General features: G+C 36.0%; 1 protein-coding gene across 1 annotated transcript in view; it reads left to right on the top strand.

Moving 5' to 3' along the window:
• KCNH8 (potassium voltage-gated channel subfamily H member 8) overlaps positions 1-22,400 on the top strand; it is a gene marked incomplete at both ends in the record, with an annotated part of 347,867 nt that overhangs the window by 226,232 nt on the left and 99,235 nt on the right. Inside the window, 2 exons of the mRNA XM_082624208.1 lie at positions 7,377-7,534; positions 12,920-13,127. Of these exons, the coding sequence (XP_082480334.1) occupies positions 7,377-7,534; positions 12,920-13,127 (366 nt within the window). The remainder of the gene's footprint in view (positions 1-7,376; positions 7,535-12,919; positions 13,128-22,400) is intronic.

The raw sequence follows: 22,400 nt of genomic DNA, 5'->3' as shown, positions 1-22,400 counted from the left end.
ACAGGGCAAAGAGCACAGCGGGTCCTCAATTGACACATTTTCTTAGTTCTTAAGGATGTTGCAAAGCTGAAAGTTATAGCTATGCTTTAGATCTTCCAGTAAAAATTAGAAGCAGTCAATTGGGAGCAATGTGTATAAAAAAACCAACATTTGGGAATTCAACTTGGCAAAATGTTACTTTAACTAATAGTAACAAGAGTTTTTTTTTTTTTAAGATTCCCCAGCAATTTACTAAGGCTGCATTACTAAAAGAAAAAACGATTCTAAATATATACTAGAAATATTATACTACCACCCAATTGGCAAAAATTTTTAAATGTGACAGCATCGAGTGTTGGTGAGACTGTGGAATAATGAGAACTCTGAAAACACTGCTGAGCATTTGCTACTGTCTTCCCACTGGACAGGCTACATCTGGGGGTTAACTTTTGTCTTTCCTGGTAGAGAAGAGAGCAGGGACACTTTTGAAAATTTATGTCCTGCTTTTAGGCAAATAGGAAGAGGGCAGGGAGAGTTTCTGGCTTCTGCTCCTTCTCAGTTGCCTTCAGCTCAAAATAATTCTTATTCCGAAGTGGCGTATTTGAGGATGGTTTGCTACCATTGCACTACCTTACTTCCAAAAGGACAGTAGTCAACTATGTGAATGATTTTCTTTTCTTTTCTTTATTGTGTTAAAAACCTGAAAATTTATTTTCAAAATAAAAATTGATGAGGCAACTCACTATGTAAAATGAATAAAAATTCAGCCTGAAAAGCGGAAAGAGAGGGATGGAGGGAGGGAGGGAAGGAGGAAGGAAGAAAGAGAGGAAGGAAGGAAGGGAAAGAAGAGAGAGAGTGAAAGAAGGGAGGAAGGAAGGAAGAGGCAAAAACCCAAACCCTATCTTCCATGAGACTTTGCTGTGAAAACCACCAAACAAGAGAAAAGCATCTGGACTGAGAAGAGGAAACTATATCAGCAAGAGACAGTTGAAAGAATTGGAGATCTACAGCCTGGGGCATGGAAAGACCGTGGTGCCTGATTTTGAATATTTATAAGAAGGGCTTTTGGGTTGGAAGGTACAACGTATTCTGTGTTGCTGCTAATGACAAAATTAGAACCAAGGAGAGGGAGTTAGAAGGAGGAAGACACCTATTTGAGGAAAGTAGGAAGGATATGTCAAACTAAGACAGCGCTCACAAAAGGCAGAAGCATGCCAGAAGCATTCAAGCCCTTGTTGACCGCATCCTTATGAAGCATGACATGGATGGGGTTCTTCCATTCAAAGAGAAGTTAGGATGGAAGGACCTCTTTTCTGGGCTGTTCCATCTGATGTTGACGTTGAGGGTCAAAACTGATGTAAGAGTCCACCATGACCCTGGTACAAAGCAGAAATCAATGGTGGTATCGACCACGCCCAACCCACCTGGTTGCATTCTTTCAGCCTTACCTTTTCTTCAGCAGGCAATTGCTCTTAACTGCTGGTTCTCCCTCTGTCTGCTGCCCTTTCTTTTCCATGAACTTCTCATTTAAGGTAAGCAGGAGGGACAAATACTGACAAGATGAGCAAGGATCAGGTGGTATGAAAATCTCATCCACTAATCCTAGCAATCAATTACAGCCATTCTTAGGATTTTGAGTCCCTCAAGCCTCTTCATTAATCAACCCCCAGTTATTCATTCTTCCCACACGTGCAACTCAAATTTGCTGTGGAATCATACTGTGTTCAGAGGAGTGTCTCACAAGCAATGGAAAAAAACTGGGTATCTTTAGTATATTAGTCGGCAGCTGGTTTAGTTAAATCTCTCTCCACCCTCGCTGTACTATATTGATTAAATTGTAAAGAAATGGCTAAATGAAGATATTATTTGTATTTGGTGCATATGCTCTCATGCACATCATTCTATTTTAATTTACTTTTTAACAAGTAAGTCAATATTATTTTTAAATTATTTCCCATCTGGCATGCATGCTAATAAAGAAATCTATTAATTTGTGCCATATCAAATTTAACCTTTTTTTTTTTTGTACTTTATAATTACATAGTTCTCAAGGAAATCAAACTGGAAAAACTGGATTTAATCTTCTTGCCTTTTAGTTCTCATATGTAACCTTTTAGTGAGAGAGAGAAATGAAACACTAGTTTTTGGAGGTCTTAACCATATGAAAACAAAACACGCATAGTTATCTCTCTATTATTTGTCTTTATTTTCATCATGCTTGTGTAAAACCTAATACAGCAAGGTAAACTGATTATCCTACAAAATAATTCAGCGGGATCTGAATCATAAAAGAATTCAATTATAGTCTGCCTCATTTTGGTGGGGTATATTATGATCAATTTTTTGAAATTCTGTAAATCACATGTATGTATGTATATATGGTAATTCTCTATTACCCTGTTTGTTTATTCATTTCACATGATACCAGCACCATGTGCCACAAGAGACTGCTTATGCATACACACATACGTGAGGCATTAACATTTCTAAATGCTAAATTCGTATGACTCAATTCGTTATAGTTTTGGAAATATTTTTCCTGATTCAAACTGTGTGTATGTGTGCTTATAGACAGTTGTACACGTTGATAATAAATGGAATTAACAAGAAAAATTAAATATAAAAATTTCCATATTAATGAATTTTCATGTATTTCTCAACTTAAAGTTGAAAAACATTATACTTTCTAGATATCTCAGAATGAAAACCATACTGCTGCCTTTTAGGAAGGTTAGGGTTAGGGTCTGGAGGAGACCACATTCTTACTGCAACATTTGAATGAGTCGCTGAGTTAACTCACTGAAGGTGTAAAACTTTATGGGAAGTGAGACAACTACAGGGGAAAGAGCAGCTGGACCCAGTATAGTTGGTGAATCTCCTCTTCGCCCCCGTGGTTCTTTTATGAGGAACACCAGATCTGGGAGGCTCCTTTTTCCCTTATCACAATCTAATTTTATTCTGTGTTTCCCTTACTCTGAAATAACGTGTGCTCCCCATTTCTGCCCTTCCGTTAAGGGAACATTTACATTGCCACCACATCTTTATCAGTGGAGAGAACACAGAGTGATTTCTCAGTTCTCCCTGGACAGATGCTTAATCCTCGTATTTCCAGAATCAAAGACAGTTCATTCCCCCACATTCAATTCTGTGACCCTGATATAATATTCTTTTACCTGGGCGCTGCCAATACTGAATTGAATCTAAGGGCTAAAATCGGAAATACATTTCTCTGCTCTAACCTATTGGTATTGCCCCTAAAATATATTTGAAAGTGCAGTAAATCTTTAAGATAATGGAAAGAAAATGGAATTGCCTGTCAAAAGATGTCTTGTTTCTCTCTTGCTTACTATCTTCATGACTTTAAACAATTTCCTTAAATCTCCTGAGTCATTAGTAAAATGTCAGTGATAGTACACCTGAGAGAGTTGGCATGGGAACAACACAAACTAATAAACATGACAATATGTTTTGTAAATCACAGTACAACAGAACTATGTCTATTATTATGTGTGTGACAAAATTAGGTTTTAAAAAAAAATCAGCTATCTAAAAATAATTATGTGATAACCCAAATGGGAAAAGAACTTGAAAAAGAATAGCTACATGCATATGTATAACTGAATCACTTTGCCCTACCCCTGAAACTAACACAGCATTGTTAATCAACTATACTCCAATATAGAATAAAAGGTTTTTAAAAAGAAATAAATAAATAAAAATAATACTCACATTGTAAATCAACTATACTTCAATAAAATTTTTTAAAAGAGTTAAAAAATAAATAAAAATAATAATCATCATTCACTCAAACCTACAGTCCTTATATGATACCATAGTCCTAGAAATCTTAGAATATAATACATATCTAGGTTTTTTCCCTGAAAATAAACCTGAAAGTACTCAAGTACTTCAAAAATATATTTGTATCCATAAATTTAAAAGATAGCTTTTATTCTTTTGCTGTTAACATTCTTTGTGTTTAAAAGTCTTACCATTACTTCCTTTTAAACTTAAAAATAAACACATCTTCATTTCATCCAATTAACTCAATTGAGTAACAGATTATTTTTTAAAAAGCTTTCTAAGCTAATATTTTGTAATGACTCATCCAAGAAAATATCTTTTCTGTTCAGAAGTCTGCACCTCTATTTTATTCTTTAGTCAACCACATAGTTTTAAAAATGTTTACTGTATCAATCAACCAAAGACCAATTAATCATTTCTTCCATTCCTCCATTCAGGAGAGCACCCCAGGTATGTGGATGGTGGCAGTGGGTTTTCTGTAAAATCTGTGGTAGAACCTGGTGATCGGTTAGTAAATACACAAAGTTAGTAAATACACAAAATTACTAACTCAATTACACAAATAGTAATAGTACACAATTAGTACACAATAGTACACAATTGTGTACAATAGTACACAATAGTACACAGTTACACAAATAGTAAATACACAAAATTACTCCTTCAATTTGATAATGAACTATTTATCGACTGCTTTATTTCAACAGCTGCTGGTCTAAGCTGTTAAATTTCTTGGCTAATGCACAAATACATGAGTCTAGAAAGTTAAAGAGAAAGAATGAAAAGGTCACCTCCTACCCTAACAACTTCACAACATTCCCCCGAGCTCCCAGCCCCCTTTGGTGGCCATACTTCAAGGATGCATTGGTACTTTTTGTCATGATAGCACTTTTACTCTGCAGTGGAAATCACCTTGGGATTGTGTTCATCCTTTGTGAGTGGCTTATCGACTAGTTTCATCCTTTCATATTCTCAGTATTAACAATGGAAGTATTTTAATATTTTTATTTTTTGACAAAAATGACTTCTAATAACACCATCTTAATAAGTTAGGTCATTCACAATAGTCTAGAACAATTAATGTTTTCTTTTTGAGTCACCTAGAACTTGCTTCCAGATCTGAGATGTGACTGGTCTCTGTTGAGGCACCAAAGCCAAAAGCACAGAATTGGAACTTAAGAGACTTGAGTCCAGGTCTTGCTCTTTTCACTAACTAGCTGAGGGGTTTAATCTTGAGCTTTAGTTCATCATGTGTGACCCTGGGCAGATCACTTGATGTCTTTTCTGCCTCAGTTTTCTCATCTGTAAAAGGGATTAATAAAAATACTTACCTCTTAACATTGTTGTAAGGAGTCAATGAGATTATGATTATAAAGGTCGTAGAACAGCACTGTGTTTGTATTAAGAACATATGTGTTATCTATAATAATGTAATAGTAATTTGTTTTGTCAGAATTCCTGTATTATCTCATCTCACAGGCTATAATGAGAACCAGATGATTTACTAAATGTTGTATTAGTTTTTTATTGCTGCATAGCAAATTACCGCAAACACATCAGTTTAAAACAATACCCGTTTATTATCTCATAGTTTCTATAGGTCAGAAGTCCAGATCTACCTTAGCTGAAGTCTCTCCTCAGAGTCTCAGAAGGTTGAAATCAAGGTGTCAGCTTGTGGTCCGTCCTGGAGCCCAGGATTCTCTTCCAATCTCATGTGGCTGTTGAGCAAATTTCTTTATGGTTGTGGAACTAAGGTCTCCGTTTCTCGTGAGATGTCAGTGAGGGGTCTTCCCAGCAATTAGAGGCTGCCTGCCGTTCCCGGCCATTTGGCCCTCCCCATAATATGCAGTTGCTTCCTTCCAGGCCAGGAAGAGCATGCCTCACTGCTTTCCAATCCCTTAACACCAGATGAAGAAAGGTCTGCTTTAAAGGGCTCACCTGACGAGGGCAGGCCACGCAGATCATCTGTCTTTACTCCTATGATGTAACGTGATCACACCTTCATACCTCATCATGCTCAGGGGATCCACCCTTACCCAAGGGGAAGAGATCAGAGGAGAATGAGGGTGGTGGCAGGGGATTGGAGGTGGGGGGGCATCTTAGAATTCTCCTTCATATGTGATGTGAAGTGAAAAGTAAACATGATCTACAAATATAAAGTGCACATTATTGTAATCTTTATTATTGTTATCATTACGATCATGATACCAACAAGTTCTTAACCTCACATGACACGATTCCACGTACTTGCAATGGTTTATATTAGCTGTAAAGAGTACTCCAATTCATTTAAAAATTATGTAACTCAGAGCTTAGCATTCGTTTCCTAGCTCCTTGAATTCCTATTCTCTTTGAGGTACTTCCTTCCCAAATTCCTTCCTTTGATCTTTGTCACTGAATCACGACACTCCCTAAGAACAAAGTCCCACAGACAAATATGTTTCTGTTGGGGTTGCCAGTGCAGAAAATGATCAGCCTTCATCACACTTACGTGTATGCACCCATCCCAAAATTCTCCATAACTTGGTCATACTCAACTCTAAAACAAATTAAAGAAAAGATAACCTTTTCCAGTGCTTTAATGATATTTAACCCAGGAACTATGTGACAGACTCAGAAGTTTATTCCTAAGCGGCAGGATTGAACTCTAGATGGTCCACATGTCTATGACTTTGTCCTTTGACCAGCCCTCACAAGGATGTCATATATTGTAAAAAGTTTGATAAATAGATAGTAAAATATAATATAAATATAAAATAAATACAAATATAAAATAAACATAAGATACAAATATATTAAAAGGACGATGTAAGGAATGGTTGAAAATGATTATATCTTCCATTTAAATGGAATGAGGAGTTTAACCTAGAAATCCAAAGAAGAACCTTCTGGTATTTTGTGAATACAAATACCTTCAGGGCAAGGATCAGTTTCATAAACATACGGAGATTAGTAAAACTTTTCTACACGGAATAGAGTACTACTGGATAAAAAATAAATAAAAAGAACATGGACTGCAAATTATACTTGTGTTCAGAATCGTCTCTGCCGCTGTTGGCAAGATGATCATGGATGAGTTACTTTTCCCACCGAGACTTAGTTTCTGCCTCTGCTAATACTGCCTACTGTGTACTGTCTGCTATGTTAACATCATCTTCTACAGTGGAAGATGTTCTCTTTAAGTGAAACAATCTAAGCTAAGTTCTTAGGACAATGTCTGGTACACAGTGAGCATTCAGTAAGTGTTGCCTATTGTTGTTATTGCTATTATTATTTATTTTAATTATGTTAACGTGTGGCCCAAAGTCTGGAATGTATTACTGATCAAAAAATACTTTCTTCGCCCTTCTCCAATACCTGTTTGTTGAGTTGAGCTGGATCTGTCAAGAAGAGTATTTTGGATATTGTCAATCTAAAGTACGTTAAGAGGTTACCATTAGTCTAATATAATATAGTTTTCTTCCTCCCTTCCTTCCCCACCCCCACCTGCCTGTTTTCCTTCCATCTTCTCTTCTTAGCTTGTCTTTCCTTCTTTCCTTCTCCTCTCTCTCTTTCTCCTAAATGCTCTTACTCTATCCTTTTTTCTCAAGCAGATATTATTTTAAATTTTCGAACAACCTATGTCAGCAAGTCTGGCCAAGTTATCTTTGAAGCAAGATCAATTTGCATCCACTATGTCACAACCTGGTTCATCATTGATTTAATTGCTGCCCTGCCTTTTGATCTCCTGTATGCTTTCAACGTCACAGTGGTGAGTAAAGTGCTCCCTTCCACATAACCTTGAAGGTTGGTTTTACCCCTGTGCCTATTTTTCACATGTTCAGGTTTTAAATGTTTGTGGCAATTTGTATGTCCAGGATTTTGTGCCCTTTTTAATAAAGAAGCCATGGTCACCAATGATATGCAGGCCAGATTCTCCACTTAAAGGAGTTACTTCCTTTCTGAAATTTGTATTACCCATTTCTAATCATGTAAATACCTAGAACCAGGATATTAAAAGCTTGAATTTATCATCAAATTGACTCACTAAACAAATCCTTTGATAAGGAAACCACCTGCAGGAATAGAAGCATTACTTTATGTTACTGAGCCAGATATTCCCCTCAAGAATTTGGTGGAGAGTTTTCAGATTTCTTCTACTTTTATGACTTTTACTTGCTACCTTTTGAATATTTCATTATTCATTGGCAAAACAAACAGAAGACCTATCAAGATAGAAAGATAGGTTGAAATTAAAATAGAATTCAACTACTTCTTAGAAGTCCCTGTAAAAATGCTGGATTGAGCAAAAATCTAAATGATAAAATGACCAACGTAAACCAAGCATCCTCTTGAATTTTTTTTTTTTTTTTTTTTTTTGTGGTACACGGGCCTCTCACTGTTGTGGCCTCTCCCGTTGCAGAGCACAGGCTCCAGATGTGCAGGCTTAGCAGCCATGGCTCATGGGCCCAGCCGCTCCGCGGCACGTGGGATCTTCCCGGACTGGGCCACGAACCCGTATCCCCTGCATCAGCAGGCGGACTCTCAACCACTGCACCACCAAGGAAGCCCCCTCTTGAATTTTTATTGATATTTGTAACTTCTCCTCTTTCTTCATCTAAAACTTTTATTCTCAGATTTCTTACAGGAAAGAAAGTATGCCCACTTGTAGTCATAGCTATTTTTACTATTTAATGATTGACACTCTTAAAAGCATTAAGTGTTCCCTTATAAATAGAGAGACTTTTAGGAAGGTATAAGAGAATTTTTGGACCAGTAATACAATTTTCTGCCAGAGTAACCAATTTTAGCAGGCAAAAATTTACTAGACATTAGTTCAAATTAAACATATTTCCTACTCAGTTGACAAACCTCACCCCATAGAAATTATATTCTCTATCAAGAAGTTAATAACATAGTTTTCAATATTAAACAAAGTGATCAGTGTTTCAAATACAATCATTACTGACTTCAGAACGAAGACTGAACTAAACTCCTGACTATATAGTACAGATTTGTGCATTTGTTAATTGCCTGTATAATAGTATTTTTCTTTTCTGTTTCTTTCAATTTTTTTTGAAGTTGGGAAGTTGAGAGTGTCAACATCATTAAGAGGTTTATAACTCAACTGAAGGGAAAGCTCTGGGGAAAATCTAGTATATAATATCAATCAGTGCTAAACTGGATTGTTATCCGAGCTTTTTAAAGTGCTTTTCAAGATTGAATTTGACTAGATAAGTATACTATAATGAAAGTGTAATGAGTTAAAACAAGGCTTTTGCAAGACTGCCAAAAACTATCCTGAAGAAGCAGATAATTCATAAAATGATAAGAAAAATTTTCCAAATTATCCTGGAGAATTGTTAAATAAATGGTGTTTCATAGACTGCTGTAAATTAACTTGCTCTGCTACTAAATACTAATAATCATTTTTATATTCCGTTTCTCTTTGGGCACTGGACAAATAGGATAGTTTTAAACATATATATATATATATATATATATATATATATATATATATATATATATATATATATAATCTCATGTCCTATAAAGTCTATAAAATAAAAAATAAGTAAAATGTTTAGATATGATTAAAATTTCCATTGTCTAAAATTAACACAAGTAAATAATTTTGAAAAGGGCTAATTCTCATAATTTGATGAATTTAAAATACTTGTACATTTTCACTGTGCTTCTGCTACCCTTTTTCGTTCTCCCTTGTGAAATACAGCACAAATCCTTTATAAAGATTTGAAGTTATAGATCAACATCTATATCAGAAAGAAAGAAAAAGAGGAAGGAAGGAAGGCATCTCTCTCTATTATTAGTGATTTTTTTTCTGCTTTTCACAGGGGTGAGCATATGATCATTTAACATTTGGCATATAAATTTGTTATTCCTCCCAATATATTAGTCAGTATGAAATATTCGATTTGAATAGAAAAGCTTTTTCAAAACATTATATTTACTTCCCAGGAAAGCATAAGTTATAAGGAAAAGTTCATAAGTTATGCTACTGTTATACTACACAGACTTACAAAAAGAAGAGCAGGAACAAACAAATAAAATAACAAAGGGGCTGATTTTCCAGGTCTAAAGTGGGTCCAGTTAGTGCACCTCCATAGATGACATTCAAAAATGCATGGCAACCATCAAAAATGTATTGCATGCTTTAGCTTTGGCTGTGCCCACAACTGCTGATGGCAAATGTTTTACATGCAGCTCACACATTTACTTATTAAAACTTACTGTGTATAAGTCACGATAAAAGGCACGACGAGAGATAAAATTTTGAACGAGACATAGAAATTATGTTAGAGTAAAAAGGCAAAAGTATGAATCCAAGTTTTATCACTTACCATCTGAGTGACTTCTTGGGAAAGTTAACATCAGAGTAGGCCTAAAATCATTAAAATTCCTGCAGGGTTTCTGAGTAGCCTAAAAAGGAAACTTTTCTATAAAATACCTTGCCAAGTGTCTAATACCTAGAAAGACCTCAGTACGGTAATTAACTTTTTTCTTTCTCTTTTTTCTTCCCTAGTTGATAGCCAGGAGGTGGTTATGTCCACTTGGCAATAGGGGAAACTGCAGTTTGATAGAGGTTTTTGATGAATGCATCATTCACTGTCTTGCACCTGTCTACAAGGTGCTTATAATTCTTAACAGTGACAAATTCAGAGCAGCATCCCAAGAGTAAGAAGGTCCTTTCTCTTTTTCAGATGATATATTTCCATTGAAATCAAATATGCCTCTTTCTTCTGTCATTCATCAAGAGCCAAAATTCACATTTTATAGCCGGAGGTTTTGGACTCAGATAGGAATAAACACAAATTTTTTTAAGTGACAGCAAAATCATCAGGGCTGCCTCATCCTGGACTCCCAGGCTCATGTCCCTTATTTTTGTAAATGACTATTGTTCTCATGTAAGGGCAGCCTCACATTCTTCCTTCAAACATCCCCTTTCTGGCCAGAGAAAATGGGGAGCTTGCCTGCATCAATACTCTATATTCAGATGGTGTGTTAGTCTACTCAGGCAGCTATAAGAAAATACCATAAACTGGATGGCTTCAACAACGGGAATTTATTTCTCACTCTCCTGATGGCTGGAAGTCCAAGATCAAGCTTTCAGCCAATTTGATTCTTGGTGAGGGCTCTCTTCCTGGCTTGTAGACGGCTGTCTTCTCTCCGCATCCTCATGTGGCCCTCATACAGTGAGGAGAGGGAGAGAGAGATTGGGGTGGGTGGTGAACAAGAGAGAGGGCACTCTGTTCTATTCTTATAGAGGCATTAACCCCATCTTTAGGACACCACCCTCATGACCCCATCTAAACCAAATTACCTCCCAAAGACCCCATCTCAAATACCGTCACACTGGGGGTTAGGGCTTCAACATATGAAATTTGCAGGGACACAATTCAGTCCATAGCAGATGGTATCCTCCATTTGAGAGCTCTGCTCCAGGATTCACTTTACTTACAAAATTGTTATCTATCTATGAAATTCACCTACCTATAAAATAAATTTCACCCTTAGTAATTCCTCTAAGCCACAGAGTAGAAACTGCATCTGACTTACAATCACCTGGAGAAATGATAGGTGAGAACGTGAGTATGAAGGAGAAGAAAGTAAAACTCTACCCAGAAGACCCACAAAAAGGAATAAAAGACCACAGCTACCTGGCAACTTCCTCAATTGACCTTATGGGGTTTGTTTTGTTTTGTTTTGTTTTGTTTTTGACCACACCACACCTTGCAGGATCTTAGTTGCCTGACCAGGGACCGGACCCAGGCCTCCTGCTATGGAAGCATGGAGTCCTAACCACTGGACCACCAGGGAATTCCCATCCTTATGATGTTTTTGTATTTCAGTATATAATAATTCACAAGATTACAGTGGAAGACACTTTTATTGAATATCTATTATTATAGTGAGCCTGGAGTGTTTTGCATCTTCACATAAGAGCTTATCCATTCACTCATTTAACACAAATTTACTGAGCACTTCCTATGTGTCAGGCACTGCTCTAGGTACATTTTTCTTGGAGATAAGGGAAGATGGCTGGAGGAGGGAGAAATTAGAAGTCAGTTGACTCCAGATAATTATAAAGGCAGACTCTCAAAAGATGCTGACCTTGTTTATGATTCTGCCTGTAATGGAAAAATTATTCTTAGGTGTAGTCATACAAACCGCTTCCTTACCCTCTATTTATGGTTCACCCCCCAAATTAGAATAGGTCAAGGAACTTGTCAGATTCTATTTGCATATGAGTTAATGTTTTATTTAACTTTTCTTTTCTCTTGGAAGGTATTAAAAAGAGTGTATATTAGTGCACCACATGTGTTGTAATAGTGACATTGACCTTTCTGGTGGACACCAATGGTGCACATTTTTCAGTTGAGCCCTGAAGTCAAGAAACTAACTCCTTAACTACAAGTCTGTTGTTCTAGTTCATAACAGAGGCAGAATCTAAAAGGATTTTCCAAAATTTTGTTCCATTTGATTTTGGTTCCCTAAGCATGTTTGTTTAACAGAAAGCACAGAATGTATGTGTTCCAGGCAAATGTTTTCTTTGTCTATTGATAATGTTAGAAGGACGATAGCTAAGCACATGAGGCAGGAGGTGCTACTGGTATTTGTGAGCAGATCTTACTCAAGTTTTTAGGTCTCACTATTTAAAAATAAGAAACCTAATTTACTTTTGCTACCACTTTACAGGGTTTTACTTCAGTCTATACAAAGTTTTGTTATAACGCAGCTCCCTTACATGGAGAAGGGGAAGTGGAATTGAAAGAAATTAAAAGAAAGGGGTGAAGGCATCTTCTATTCAATCCCAATCCCATAATGTGTTTCAGTTGTATATCAGAATATATAAAATTATCTTCAGTCACATAGGTAGAGAAAAAAAGGTACATCTTAATTAAGGAAGATAAGTATTAACTCGAAGAAATTAAATTGCCTTATCATCTTTTATCTTATCAACTTCCGATATAATATATCAGGAAACGACATAGAAATGGTCATAAAATGGTCACAGCGTTGGAATCCCAATTATACTTAATTTCAAGAACTTCCTAGAGTGGCTGTAGCTGAAGCGACTGTTGTGGATTATAATGACTCCGTGAGCCAAACTGCGCAGCTCTGTTTTCCCCCACAGGTGTCTCTCGTGCATCTCCTGAAGACCGTCCGGCTGTTGCGTCTTCTGCGTCTCCTTCAGAAGTTGGACCGTTATTCCCAACACAGCACAATTGTCCTGACTTTGCTCATGTCCATGTTTGCCCTTCTTGCACACTGGATGGCGTGTATCTGGTATGTCATTGGAAAAATGGAGAGGGAAGACAACAGCCTTCTGAAGTGGGAAGTTGGTAAGGGCTTACGTTTGTCGCATTTTCCATTTTTAAGTGAAAAAGAGAAGATTGTCTAGAATTTGGAGGAGGTGAAAGATGAGGCTATAAATATATGTCTTCTGACTGTCGATTTGTCTCATCTTTTTTGGGGTGTGTGTGGAGAGGGTCCATGGTACAAGTGATTTCTTTTGAGAAAGTTTTCTGGAACAAACTTGCATTTTTTTTTCAAAGAGAATTGGGTTAAGTTCTCAATGGGTGAACTTTTAAAAATGCCCAGCGCGTCTGTAGAAGTGTTTAGATAAGTAACGTGTGATCTTATCTTGGCATATCCGATGGAGGGTTAGTAACAGTAAATCATGGGGAACGGACCAGTCATTACAATATTTTTAAATCATAAGAAAATGATCACTTGTATTTGAGGTGGCAAGTGAATAATAAAAAGGATATCTCTACTATTTTCTCCTTTAAAAAAAAAAGAGAGACAGCACTATCATACTGACTTCCACATTTAGTATACTTTGAGAACTTGTGATGATACAAAAGAAAGGATATTTACAAATATAATTTGTAAAGTTTTGTGTCCGCATAATCCATGGGAATTTAAGGGAGTTGTTTCAAGTGTTACATAATTCTGCATAAATGAATCTGAAATGTTCTGCACATGAACACATTTTTAAACTTATATCAACCACAAGAACTTTCTAAAAAAATGAAAATTCTGAAGGCTATAACCCTCTATCCTAAAATATCTGCGTTCTCACAGTCTTTCTTTTTAGAGAATTGTCATAGTACCTTATGTAGGGTATTTTTTCTTCTTAATCTGACATTTAATCAGGGAATATGTTTCTTGGTTAGCTAGAAAATCCTTCACTTATCTTCTCCTCCAAAAATCAATCTTGGACTTTTGAAATAAGCTCGGACCTTTGCCCAGGTATAAAGCCATAGAGATTCTCAAGGGAAAAAATGCTCTAACTTCTTATACCAGCACTTTAATGGCAGAGTGCATTTGGAACATCCCTGGGTGGACTCTTATTCAATGCCACTCTCTCACCATAGGGCATGTACAAAGCCTTAAAGGACATCTTTGGAGAATGAGCTGGGGACCTTAAGAAAGCAGGTTCAAGGGAGTGAGTCTCCTGTCTACGTTCTTAGAAATGCTCCTACACATCTCAGTTTTGTCCTTGAGGTACACAAAGAAACTAATGCATCCTGAATTGTTTTATCTTCCTTATCAAAGCACTTTTTCTATGCCTTGATGTAGACCTCCATTCTCAGAAACAAAGTATAGAGAGAAATAAGACTGTAGAATGAGAGCACAAATATCCTGCATAAAGAGAACATGAAGTGTGTGTGTGTGTGTATGTGAGAGAGAGAGAGAGAGAGAGAGAGAGAGAGAAAAGGGGATGGGGAAAGAGAAGATTTGATTAAAAGGAGGATCAAAGTCTGGATTGTACTTGGATGAAAACATTTTCTGTCCTTCAGTATCCTTTCCCTCTTTATAACTTTGTTCTCTGGCTTCCTCATCCCGGACCCTAGCATGGTCCTAATGCTCTTCAGTGAATTACAGCATTAGATCTCCTCCCTTTGTTGTGAATCCATGTTAAAGTTCTGATTTGTGGCCAGCCACCTGATTCCTTTTCGGACCTGACCTCATTTCCTTCAGGCCCCAGACCTATACACACATATTAATTTGTAAGGCTTGTCTAGTCTGAGAGTCTCCAGATGGGGAAATTCAGCTTAAGCACGCTGTGAAATTTAGTTAGAGGAGGAAAGCTTTGTGTTTCATTTCCAACATACCAGTCCTGCTGCAGACTGACAAACTAGCTGATGTTTTTCTTCCCATAAATAGGCAGAGATATTTGTTTTCCAAGAAAAAAGAAGCCAACCCCCTGAACTTCATCTGCATTGCCCCCTACCACGCCTACTCTTGGTCCTGGTGATATGGGTCAGTGTCATGTATGGGGGCTTGTAAGCTGGAAGTTAGCTCACAAAGAGAGCTAACTATTGGCAAAATAAAATGATGGGAAGAACATCGGGCTGGGGGGCGATGGATCTCTCCTTTCATCATGGCTCCCACACCTGCCAACTGTGAGATTTGCAGTAATTTTGTTCACCTGTCTGGGCCTCAGTTTCCTCATCTGCAACATGAGAAAACTCACTATGTAACTTGAAAGGCTCTTTCAGGATCCATGATTTATGATTTTAATGGAAGAATAAACCCAGTTTTGTGAGTTTAATATTGTGTATCTATTTTCTATCATAGCTCAGTACCCATATTAACCAGCAGAAGCAATCAATCATCTGATGTCAACAAATTTGAGGGACGTGTCAGGAAGGACAGCCTATGATCATAGCATGTCAAGGAATTGATATGGTTTACTCAGTTATGATAAAAAAATAACAGAACATTTATCTTTATAGAATTAGATTTCCTGTCCAAACACCTCTAGGGATATGGTCAGGAAGGTAGTATGCTAATTTTGTCTGTCAATATTGGGTTTTTAAGCTTGGCTACAAGGACTTTCCCTTCCCCTAAAATTACTTCGATCATTTGTTCATTTGGAACATTCTCCAGCTGAGATTTGGACACAAATTAAATAATTATGACCTTCCCTACCTAATTTTGTAATGAAGCAGCTGAGAGTCTAGGCTAATTTAGTTTTTACTATGTAATTTGTCCACTAATAATATGCTTTACCTTTTCTGGTCCAATTACCTTGAATCAAAAAAATCATCACACACATAAAACTTGATTAGAGAACATATTGTTCTTTATGTTCTGACTAACATTAGATGTACAGAACAGATTCATCTCCCCAAGGAATAAAATAGATCTTCCTTTCTCATCATTGTTAATTTCCTTGAAATTATATTTTCCCCTTTTTGTCCTTGACAGGCATGCTATTGTACTTACAACTAGAGAGGGTTCAAATATTTTGCATCTGACCAAACCAAAGTTAACCTTTAAAAAATGTTTCATAATGTCACTTCTCTATAATATATCTACTTTTGTAAGGAAGAATTAATACTCCTAGATTAATTGTATCAGAGGCAAGTTATGAACTGATTTGCCTGGTGTTCTATTTTATTTCATATTCTTATGTGTTCCTATATTATATTTTAAGGAATTTGAGATTTGGCTTATTGTTTCATGGAATTTTAAGCCTGGAAGGACCTTAGTCCAGCTCTTTGATTTTATGGTGAGAAATCCAACTCTAGGTTATACAAGCTTTCTGATGGAAGGGGCTTTTGTCACTAGTGTCCACTGCTGCTTCCTCACTGTGATGTACAGTTCCTGGTGTATGGCAAATACGTAAAAAGAAAATTGTTGAATGAATCAGTCTTCAAGGTCTTTTCATTACTAAATGACAATCATGGGACAAGAACCTAGATTCCCTAACTCCCTGTGTACAAGTCCTTCTCATAATTTTGAGCATTACGATATAATAGGGAATGGTTATTTAGCAAATTATTTCCAGCAGGAAGATAGAAAGAACAAATAGGGTGGTAACTTAAGATTTGGCCATTTATTCAAAAAATATTTTTTGAGTGCCCACTGCATACTTGGTCCTGTGTTAGGCACTGGAGATACCAAAACAAATTATATACTTAAATTAGGAGTTTGGGATTAACATAGACACACTCCTATATATAAAATAGATAAGCAACAAGGACCTACTTATAGCACAGGGAACTCTACTCAATATCTTGTAATAATCTATAAGGGAAAAGAATCTGAAAAAGATTAAATACATATATTTAACTGAATATATATATTTAATATTTAATATAATATTTATTTAATGTATATTTAACTGAATCACTTTGCTGTACACCTGAAACTAACACAATATTGTAAATCAACTATACTTCAATAAAAAAAGAAGAAAAAAATAAGATACTTAATGTCATGGCACTTAAAGTTCAGTAAGAAAAACAGACAAATAATTCAATGGATATATGGGAGGGCAGTATGTTCTGTAGCAAGAACCTGCATAGGATGCAGGCAACTAAATCTAACAGGTTATCAGCAGAGGCATTTCCAAGTTGAGCTGAGTTTTAAAGAATGAATAGTCTTGTCTCTACGGATGCTGAGGAACGGGCGTGTGTCACAGCAGGGACAGGACTGTATGAAGCCATTCACTAGAACCAGCATAAAGGGTGAGGGGGGGATGGTAGTGAGGTGATGAGGTTAAAGAGGTAGGTAGTCAGAGTCCAGATCTTTAAAGACAATTCATGCTAAGCTTTAGAGTTTGGGCTTCATCTAATGCTACAGCAAGGCTTAAAATTCTCTCTCGAGCAGCGATCTTTTGAATATAGACCCAAGGACGCAGGGGGAGATGTTTTGCTCTGTTTCTTTTTCAATATCTGTAAAGTGGCCCTAATAATAGTACGTACCTCACTGGGGTCGCCAGTATTAAAGTAGGCAATCTCTGTGAAGCATTTAGCACTGTGCCCGCCACCTAGTAACTGCTCAATAAATAGGAGCTATTGTAACCATCATTACTATTTTATTAAGACAGTTACTTCTAATAAAGAAAATACTATGACCTGGGACTAGTGATACTTATCATCTTATATGGGAAGAGTATTAAGTAATGGCTTTAAAAGTGTTGCCTTCAAGTATAGTCACAGTGCTCCATAAGTTATTATATACTTTTTTACACATATCTTCAAAATAATATATCTGCCCAAACTTTCTATTCGAGTCAGCCTCTGAAAATAAGTAATGTTCACATAGCCTCATAATTGCACACAAATAGGATATTTTCCCTTCAAAACTAATATAGGGGAGAGGTTCAACATCTACCCTACATGCTTGTTGGAATATAACAAATTTTTATGGAATTTAGACATAGTGCTTCAAGTATAAGTGTGGCTTTTAAATTTAAATTTTTGTTTTCACTGTGAAGAAATGTTTCAGAACATTTCTATAAGAAGACTTCAATAAATACCTAGCTAAAAATGTGTTAGAAGGCTTTGCATGAGCACAGGGAACTATACTCAATATTTTGTAATAACCTATAAAGGAAAAGAATCTGAAAAAGAATATATATATATATATGTATATGTTACTGAATATATATATTATATATATATATATATATATATATAACTGAATCACTTTGCTGTACAACTAAAACTAACACAGCGTTATAAGCCAACTACACTTCAATTTAAAATAAGAATAATAAAAAAGAAGACCTTACATGTTTCCTTACATCCCAGTTAAGGTAGGGATATATTATTTTAGTTATTATTTATTAAGTTCAGTTAATGACATTTATAAAGTTCAATTAATGACATTGAATTAGTCCTTAAAGAGCTACATTAGCATCCTGGAGAGAATATAATGGTTCTGATTTAATCTAGAAAGATTTGGATTTGAATCTTGCTTCGGGGCTTTACTAGGCATGTGATTTTGGTCAAGGCGACTTCAATGTGTGACTTTTTATACAACAATCTTAGTTTCCTCATCTGTAAAATGGGTGTGGTAGTATTGATCCTCACAGCGTTTTCTGAGGAATTACAGGTACTCAAGTTGACATGCCTCACATAGTTTCTGGTACATATTATGTTCTTGCACCTGATAACTACCACCATGACCACCACCTCCACTCTTAATCACTAATTGAGGCCATTTTCAAATTGCAGCCACCTACTTAAACTTACATCAATGAGCTGTATAGAGCTGAAGTAGCAGTGCTGTTCAAATGTAGTGAACAACACAGAAATAGAGTCACAGTTGTAAAAAACAAACTTATGGTTACCAAGGTGGAAAGGGACGGGGAGGGATAAATTGGGAGATTAGGATTGACATATACACACTACTATATATAAAATAGATAACTAATGAGAACCTACTGTATAGCACAGGGAGCTCTACTCAATACTCTGTAATGACCTATATGGGAATAGAATCTAAAAGAGAGTGGATATATGTATATGTATAACTGATTCACTTTGCTGTACAGCAGAAACTAACACAACATTGTAAATCAACTATAACAAAAAATTAATTTAAAAAAACCAAATCTAGTGAAGAGGTGATATTTCTGTATCAGGGACTATTCTTGATTACAAGCAAAAACAGAAAAGGAATGCATTAGCAGGACATGCAGACTCAGAAATAGAAGGATGGAGAATAAGACTTGGGAAAAGAATGTGAATCAAGGCAGATCCAGATACCCCAGTGCAAGAAGCACCGTTGCTGACATTTTGCAAAGATGGCCTGGACGTGTTTCTGCCTTCATAGATGCCATGAGCGAATCCTAACCTTCTGTTCATCTCTGATTCACAGTCCCTGAAAGGAGAATCCGATTGGTCACGTTTACATCATACGTTCAGACACGGACTGCTGGGGAAGGAGGGATCCCCCCACCTTACACTTTCATGGTTAGAAGTGGGACCCTGTGTCTCTCCATTACTATACACAAAGGAGAATACCCCCTTCACATAGGTTTTTAGACAGCCCACCCCTCAAAAAAGACAAAAGTCTTCTACAATAACAACTTTACCCTAATACTCAAAAAAAAAAAAACCAATAACATTTGTAAAAACACTTATTAAAATGCTTCTGTAAATCATCATACCTCTCTCAGACATCAAATGTCAGATGGAATTAGCTGAAAGATGGGGATGCTGTAATTCTCGGTGCATCTTGCTCCCTGTCTGTGCTGCTGTGTCAGCCTAACAGTGGTACTTACCAAGCTGTGCTTCCACAAGCAGACTACACCATGGTCGGTAGCTCTCTTTTGTAGCTAAAACACTAATTTACATTCTTTCTCGAAGCTATCTTTGTTTCTAAGGCTATAACACACTGAACTTTAAATGATCTGCTTCAAAAGTTAGAGCTGAGAGTGTACTGTAATAGAGGGAAGCTTTTTTTAATCTTTTAATCCTTTGGCTGGAGTACATTTATCCACTGCAGATGTCTAAATGTGTATCTGCATCACGGAAAAAAAAAAGTCCAAGAATATCATTTTCAAATTTTCATTGACAATTTTAGTCTTAAATCTCCTGATCCTCATTGGATAAAACATCATAAAAGCTGATTGATTTGAATGGCTCTCTAGTTATTAACTGCTTAGCATTTACAAGCCACATGTAATGGGGAAAAAATGATCAGGCTTATGATATTGTAAGCTGATTATTTCAATAACTATCAAATTTTCCTCAAGAAGGTAGAATTGTCCAGCACTCTACATTTTCAGGTTCTGTGTAAAGGATTATATAAACATTTTTAGATAACCCTGATCTGTAGATTCTCATTCTTGCAAATACATGAAATAAAGAAAGGGGAGAAAAATCCTAAAATGAAGATTTCTAACCATTAAAATGGACCCTAGTGACAGACTTCTGGACTTAATTTTTTTTTTTTTGAAGCAGGGTCTTGAACATTAATGTGCACTGAAATTATGTGAGGATTGCATTAAAAAACAGATTCTAATTCAGTAAATCTGAGGTGGACCCTGAGATCCAGCATTTTTAACCACCTCCCCAGTGAAATCAGGGCTACTGGACCCCACAGCACACTTTGAGTAGCAAAGCTTTAAAAAGCCTTGGGACACTGTGTGAATTTAATACTCCTGTTTATAAAGTCCTAAACCAGCAACAATTGAGTTCTTCCTATTTTTCACTTTCCTATGCTTTTCCAATCCCCATCACATCTGTGAACTAGTTCACACGTGAACTAGGAAAAATTTTAATGAGTAGAAAAATAACTTACAAATTTATTTTTTCTTCACATTTTTTGAAAACAATTGATTTATATCAGATTAATATTTAGCTTACATTTATTAAGCACCACCTACATGCATGGTGCAGTGCTTAATATATTTGTATGCATTTTCTCATCTGATCGTTATTGAAATCCCGTGAGACAGATATTTTCAACCTCACCTTAGAAAAAAGAAACTAAAGCTTGAAAAGTTTGAAATTTCCTGGAAATTTACTTTTTAAATTATGAAATATTTTTAACACAGAAATGTTTAGAATGAGTATAATGTTCACCTTCTAAAAATTATCTTTTTTAACACTTTAACATATTTGCTTTATTTCTTTTTTTAAAATCAATGCAGTATCACAGATGAAGCCAGAGCCCCACGACCCTTTAATTCTGCCTTACTCCCTCCATCTTTCCTCCTTACTATTCTAAAGTTGGTGCATAAAATTTTCTTAGACACTGTTATTACTATACAAATGTATTAGTAAAACAATATATGATATTATTTTCCCTCATTATCTTCCATATAAATCATCACAAATGTAAGAAGTAATAATAATAATAATATCAGGCATACATGGGGCTTTCTCAGTGCCAGGCACTGTTCAAGGCATCTTGCTATAATTTTATGAGCCCAATACTGTTATCATTTCTATTTACCGAGGAGAAAGCTGAGACACATAGGTTGTGTGACTTGACCTAGATACACAGATAAAATACACAGGAGCTGGGATTTCTCTCTTCTTTGTATCTTTTTTACATTCTCATTGAACTTTTTTTTTTAAGATCAATCCATCTTAGATATAAACCTTATATATTTATTTTTAACTGTTTAATAGAATTCTATTGTACAATAAGCCAGTTTACTCATCATTTTGGTTCATTTATCCACTCCCCTACTGAGTTGACTGCACCTCTCACTATGGCAAGTACTGGGCAATGAGCAATCAAATACAAGATTCTCTGTGTGCATATGCAAGAATTTCTCTGGGTCAAAGAGCTTGTGCATCTGCAAAATTAATACATATTGCCAAATTCTTCTCTGAACCACTTGTATTCATTAATTATTTAGCTGGTCATATTATATGTGTTCTTTCCCCAGAGCTTCACCAACAATTGTTACCAATGTTTTTAAACTTGTGAAAATCTTGGAGGGTGTTGGGGAGTGGAGGGTGAAAAGTAATGTCTAATTGTTGTTTAAATTTTCATTTCCCTGTGTAAGTAAGGTATAAAAAGGTAGAACGTATTTTTTTTTTTTGATGTAGAGAGTCACTCTAATTTCCTCTTTGGTAAATTAGACCCTCTATCTCATTAAGTTTCAGTTTCTCTTCTTTCCTAAATAATCCATTTAATGCTATATATTGTTAAGTGTTGAAGTCTTTAAACGCTTTTCAAATTATATGGAACTTGAAATTAACACTTTGTTATTGATTTCTAATTACATTCATTGCTTGTTACAGAATTTGGTCTCTGTGATGCTGATTCTTCACTGTTTGTTGAAGCTCAATTGTATATATTCTTTATGTGTGAGGATATTATGCACATACAATTTTTTGGATATAATT

This window comes from Mesoplodon mirus (genome assembly GCF_964341445.2).
Source record: "Mesoplodon mirus genome assembly, chromosome: 6".
Classification (NCBI taxonomy): domain Eukaryota; kingdom Metazoa; phylum Chordata; class Mammalia; order Artiodactyla; family Ziphiidae; genus Mesoplodon; species Mesoplodon mirus.
This window is presented reverse-complemented; position numbering and strand designations above follow the sequence as displayed.